Source organism: Podarcis vaucheri, assembly GCF_965113315.1.
Source record: "Podarcis vaucheri genome assembly, chromosome: 12".
Lineage (NCBI taxonomy): Eukaryota > Metazoa > Chordata > Lepidosauria > Squamata > Lacertidae > Podarcis > Podarcis vaucheri.
The window spans coordinates 19,543,337-19,549,494 of NC_138750.1; the positions used below are offsets into that span (position 1 = coordinate 19,543,337).

Consider the following 6,158-nt stretch of genomic DNA (forward strand, 5'->3'; position numbering starts at 1 on the left):
TAACTCTCTGTGACTATTTTCTATTTTGCTACAAGGAATCAAACATGTGTTGTTGTTGCTGTTGTTGTTGTTACTTGTTGTTGTTGTTGCCGTAATTATCATGGAGAATCTTTACCCACCCATTTCTTATGCTTTCCTTTCAAGCAGCTATGCAAAATAACCAAATCAGCGAAGATGGGACTCCAGCTCCAAAAGAATCCCACAGACTTAAATTAAAATATTGCAAACAATTTCTATAGATTGCAGCCATTATGTGCTGAAAATATGAATAATAACTACCTGCAAACAGCAACAACAGTTTTATGAAAGAAGAGCAAAGCAACTTTGAGAATTCAGCCGCAAGTTAGGAGAACACTTTGAAGAAGAGTGCTTTGGGGAATACAAAACAACAAAGCTTGGTATCTGAACTATTTTAAACTATTTTAAAGGTGTACTTGACTAGGAAGAGGGACACACACACACACACACACACACAGCCCTGGCTATGAATACTCCTTACAACTAGTAGCACATATTATAGTGCATATAGTGCATTCCAGTTCATGGCTAGGTAAAGGTAAAGGGACCCCTGACCATTAGGTCCAGTCGTGACCGACTCTGGGATTGCGGCGCTCATCTCGCTTTATTGGCCAAGGGAGCCAGCGTACAGCATACAGTCATGTGGCCAGCATAACTAAGCCGCTTCTGGCGAACCAGAGCAGCGCACGGAAACGCCGTTTACCTTTCCACTGGAGCGGTACCTATTTATCTACTTGCACTTGATGTGCTTTCAAACTGCTAGGTTGGCAGGAGCAGGGACCGAGCAACAGGAGCTCACCCCGTTGCAGGGATTCGAACCGCCAACCTTCTGATTGGCAAGTCCTAGGCTCTGTGGTTTAACCCATAGCGCCACCCGAGTCCCGGTAAATTCTATCAAGACTTATTTCCTGGTTGTGTGGCATAAGAATTGCAGCTATAGTCAACAGTTTGTAACATAGTTCTTCACCCATCCTATTCCCAAAGTTCTAAAATGCCTCTGCCTTCCTATCAGGCTGCTTTTGTTTGGAAGCCATGAGGAAGTGAGTTGAGCCGTCCACCAATCCATTGTTTTATCTGCAAAGCCAACAGCAGCTTTCCACCCCCAAGGCATCAAGGTATATGTGATCAAGCAAACAGACTATTTACACCATCAAAGCCAAACAGTCAAGTAGAACAATTCATAAAAGGTATAAAAGAGGACTTGCAAAAAAAAAAGAGAGGAGCAGAACAAAGGGTTTTAGATCCCCTAATCATTAACCACTTAAAATTAATTTGTGCTAGGGGTGAGCACCCAAAACCCACACAGCACTCTTTATAATGAGCTGAAGCACCAACGGTCAAGATCATAGCAGGAATGTTTCTGACTTTATATTTACACAGCCTGACTTAACTAGCTTGTGGATCGTTGTTTACAAATAACAGCATTTTCTGCTATTCTGAACATTTCTGTTTTGCGTAGCAAGATGTCAGAAGTATATGCTGAAAGCATTCGAACAAAAAGCACTCTGGTCTCTCTAATAACTTTCAGGAACTTTGGCAGAATGCAGCACTGAAGGCGTGGCAGCTAATAAGTGTGGCAGGAGAGAGAGCATGCTACCTCTTGAGTACACTATGGAACAGGCTTTAGAAGAGAGGCTCTGAATGTGTAAATAACCTGTTCAACGAAGGCCCAGGACAAAAACAAAACAGAACAGTTACAGTTGATCTATGTGGGCAGATCTTCAGTCTCACACTGCGTTCCCATGAAGTAAAATTTCCCCCGCAGGAGGATTCTTGATACCATTGCAGATAAATTTAAATGCCTTTATTTATTCTAAAGAAATAAAACATTGGTCTTTAAGCAGCCCTTTTTCCATGCCATCAGGCATGCTGAAACCAAACCAAAAGTTATTCTGCCTTCAACGTGGTCCTCAAAAAAGATACTGTGCTACAACTACCGGTAAAGGTAAAGGGACCCCTGACCATTAGGTCCAGTTGTGGCCGACTCTGGGGTTGCTGCGCTCATCTCGCTTTATTGGCCAAGGGAGCCGGCGTACAGCTTCCGGGTCATGTGTACAGCAGGACTAAGCCGCTTCTGGTGAACCTTCCTGCCAGAGCAGTACCTATTTATCTACTTGCACTTTGCCGTGCTTTCTAACTGCTAGGTTGGCAGGAGCAGGGACCGAGCAATGGGAGCTCACCCCGTCACGGGGATTCGAACAACTTTCTGATCGGCAAGTCCTAGGCTCTGTGGTTTAACCCACAGCGCCACCTGCGTCCCTCTCAACTACCGGTACTTTAATGCAAAACAAAACCAGGTTACGAATAATTTCTGGTTTAGAACAGACCTCCAGAATGAATTAAGTTCTTAACCCAAGGTACCACTGTATTATAGGCAATTTGACTTAAAACATGTGGTGCCTCAGAATGTAACTCAAAGGTCAAAGGTGAGTTGCCTGTACAGTGGTACCTTGGTTTAAGAACAGCTTAGTTTATGAACAACTTGGATTAAGAACGCTGCAAACCCGGAAGTAGGTGTTGTGGTTTGTGAACTTTGCCTTGGAAGCAGAACATGTTGAGTGTGTTCCATTTGTAAATTGAGCCCCCCACTGCTATGGGAAAGTACACCTTGGTTTAAGAATGCTTTGGTTTAAGAACGAACTTCCGGAACGCATTAAGTTCGTAAACCAAGGTACCACTGTATTACAATTTAAAAACCTTTCTATTGTTGGGTTGTGCATCAGGCTACCTGCTCAATACAGAAAGGCAGCGTATAAATATTTTTCTTTTTAAAAAAATTAAAGAAAATATGGGTAACATAAACCACCTGCTGCTGTATTCTACTTCCAATTCACTATACTATACTAAGGTAAAAGGACTCCTGGATGGTTATGTCCAGTCAAAGGCAACTATGGGTTGCGGCGCTCATCTCACTTTCAGGCCGAGGGAGTCGGCGTTTGTCCACAGCTTTCTGGGTCATGTGGCCAGTGTGACTAAACCACTTCTGGTGCATCAGGACATCGTGACAGAAACCAGAGCGCACAGAAATGCCATTTACCTTCTCACTGCAGCAGTACCTATTTATCTATTTGCACTGGTGTGCTTTCAAACTGCTAGGATGGCAGGAGCAGGGACAAAGTAACGGGAGCTCACCCCATTACGGGGATTTGAACTGCCAACTTTCCAATTGCCAAGCCCAAGGGGTTCAGTGGATTAGACCACAGTATAGTATATAAAGTATATAAGTTTATAAGGGACACGGGTGGCGCTGTGGGTTAAACCACAGCGCCTAGGGCTTGCCAATCAGAAGGTTGGCAGTTCGAATCCCCGCAACGGAGTGAACTCCCATTGCTTGGTCCATGCTCCTGCCAACCAAGCAGTTCGAAAGCACGAAGTGCAAGTAGATAAATAGGTACTGCTCTGGCGGGAAGGTAAATGGCATTTCCATGCACTGCGCTGGTTCGCCAGAAGCGGCTTAATCATGTTGGCCACGTGACCTGGAAGCTGTACGCCGGCTCCCTCGGCCAATAAAGTGAGATGATTGCCACAACCCCAGAGTCGTCTGCGACTGGACCTAACCGTCAGGGGTACTTTTACCTTCACCTTTTATAGTATAATACTATACTACACACCTTGATAATGGGAGTTGTTCAAGACACCTCTGCGATCCCATCTCTGGGCTCTCCTACAGCACACATTCTTGGGAGTGGATATCTAGGCTGTTAGGCACATTCCTGGGCAGCTCTCTTCCTCTTCACTACCAAAGGCTTAACAGAATGCCATTCTGACCATAGGTACTGAAGTGCTTACAGGAGATAAAAGACTGTTGTGAATGAGCGCAGCTTGAGTTATTCAGGATTCACCTGACACCAGGATTCTAATCTCGCCTCAGGTGACCTATTAAGGGCAACAATAACCTGCCCAGCCTACAACCACTTTAGCGCCTCCATTTCAACAAAGCAAAAAAACAACCAGAGGAAATGGCCCCAAGGAGCTTCCGGAAAAAGCCTATTATTCAGATATCTGGGGAAAAGGACTGGGGGGGGGGCATAGGTTCTTTGTCTAACTCTCTGCTGTCCAAGTGATCTGTCAGGCTCCAATGCATTTGCAACAAGCTGGGAGAGATGTGTTAAGAACCACAAGCACAGAGCAAAGCTCAGGCAAGAAACAGAAATGGAGAGACGAAACTGTTCTTTGGTAGATTTGAAAGCAACTGTCTGTATTACTCCTGTATCTTCCAGATCTCTCATAACAAAATAAAGGAATTGAGGTCCCTTAGCAGTTAAAATTATCTTAATGCATGACTCCCTCTCCTTCTCCCACCCCTGCTTTCTTCTTTCCTTTAGGAGGTTGCTCACAGCATGGAGTTACAACGGTTGAAGAACCGCCCAAGGAGTCGTATCCTATTTCCACGTCGCAAATGGTATCTCCAAAGGAGCGTTACACCTGTTCAGTTATATCTAAATCAGTTCTTATTAATTGGTGCAGGGTTTTTGACTAGCTTACAATGCTCAAGTCTTGGCTCTTCTAAAGCAATGGACGTGCCTCTGAGCATGTACAAAGTCATTTTCTTCTCTCTTCCCCCATCCACTATAAGCCACACACGTGGATAGCTCAGTCAGCAGAGCATGAAACTATAAATCTCAGGGTTATGGGTTCGAGCCCCACATTGGGCGAAAAGATTCCTGCGTTGCAGGGGGTTGGACTAGATGACCCTCGGAGATCCCTTCCCACTCAGATTCTATGAAATATTCCAAGTTCCAGGGGATGGATCCTTGCACCCAAGCTTTATTTTATAAACACATCCCGTTCTAAAACACTCTAAAACAAAGCCAATTCCATGCGAGAGAGGCTTCAGATATTTGATTTTATTGCACTTTCTACTTTACACCTGCCCTGGGAACTGAACCCTTCTGCCTGGGGGCGGGGGAAGAGCTATGCACTGGCTAGAAGAATGAAGTGGCAACATCAGGAAGCATTTGTAACAGGAGCGGAAACCTAATTATAATTTTTTATTTAAAAAAATGTATTAAATTTAATAATTTGGACAAATTTGCTAAAATTTGGAAAACTAATAAAAATTATTATTTTGAGAGAGAGAGGGAAATGCACGGGCGAGGGGGATGCGGACAAGAAGAAGAGCGGAAATCGCAACCGTGCCTACTCGGAAGTAAGCGCTATTGAACTCAGTGGGGCTCCCTCCCGGATAAACGGGGAGGTCCGGGTTGTGATCGGTCCCAGCGAGCGCGGGCTGTGGCGCGCGTTTCCTGGGGAGCAAGCGAGACGCGCTGCTGCTGCTCCTCCTCCTCAGCTTGGGCTACTTACAATCTCGGCCACCATGAGGATCCCGGGCAGCGTCCTGAGGAACTCTCGGTCGTAGGCGAGCGTGCTGGAAGCGGACGACCAGTTGGCCGTGAAGGAGCTGCTGGCGGTGGTGGTGACGGTGTGCGAGCGCGAGCGCTCCTGCGCCGGGTGGCGGTGCGGCTCGTGGTTCGGCTGCTGCTGCTGCTCCATCGTCGCTTCGGCTCCCGGAGGAGGAGGAGGGCCGACGCCCCAGCCAGGGCGCCTCCGCTCCCCGCAAAGTCAGGCCAGCCCGCTCCGGACTCGGTGCTGCCCGCCTGAGGCGGATTGCGCGCGGCGAAGGCGGCGCAACAGCCCCGGGGACGAAGCGCCTGAGGGGGGAAGCGGCGGTGGCTTTTGTGCGGCGCCTGTGAGGAAGCCCGTCGCCGGGACTCCAGGGGGCAGAGCTAAGGAGCCGGGCGCGCGGGGAGGGGGCGAGGCCTGAGGCTGCAGCCGGGTCCCTGGAGGGGGGCGCGGGGCGCGCGGGCTGGCTGGGGAGAAGGGAAGGAGATACCCGGTAGCGCGCGCGCGCGCCAAGCCCTGAAGTGGCGTCCTCTGCTCCCTCTTCGCCTCAGGTTTTTGCCCCCGATTACTAGGGGGCGAGTTCCCTTATGGAATATTTGGAAACCCCCCCCTCCGCCCCAAAAAAGTTGATAAGCATTGCCATTCAAATTGTGTGTGTTGTGTGCGCCACATCTTGTGGGGCAGGGCTTACCTGGGGACAGTACCGGATTAAACCCTGTGGAAGCTCCCCCTAGGTAGTCGAAATCTTGCAAATGGTCTCCTTTTTAAAAGCCGGGTCCCTGGAGGGACTGGCTGGG

At 47.9% G+C, this 6,158-nt stretch overlaps 1 protein-coding gene across 1 annotated transcript in view; it reads right to left on the bottom strand.

Annotated features, from left to right (window-relative positions):
• Positions 1 to 5,748, bottom strand: part of CMTM8 (CKLF like MARVEL transmembrane domain containing 8) — a 28,892-nt gene extending 23,144 nt beyond the window's left edge. Inside the window, exon 1 of the mRNA XM_082193573.1 lies at positions 5,323 to 5,748. Within this exon, the coding sequence (XP_082049699.1) occupies positions 5,323 to 5,511 (189 nt within the window). The 5' untranslated portion in view covers positions 5,512 to 5,748. The remainder of the gene's footprint in view (positions 1 to 5,322) is intronic.
• Between the last annotated feature and the right edge of the window lie 410 nt (positions 5,749 to 6,158).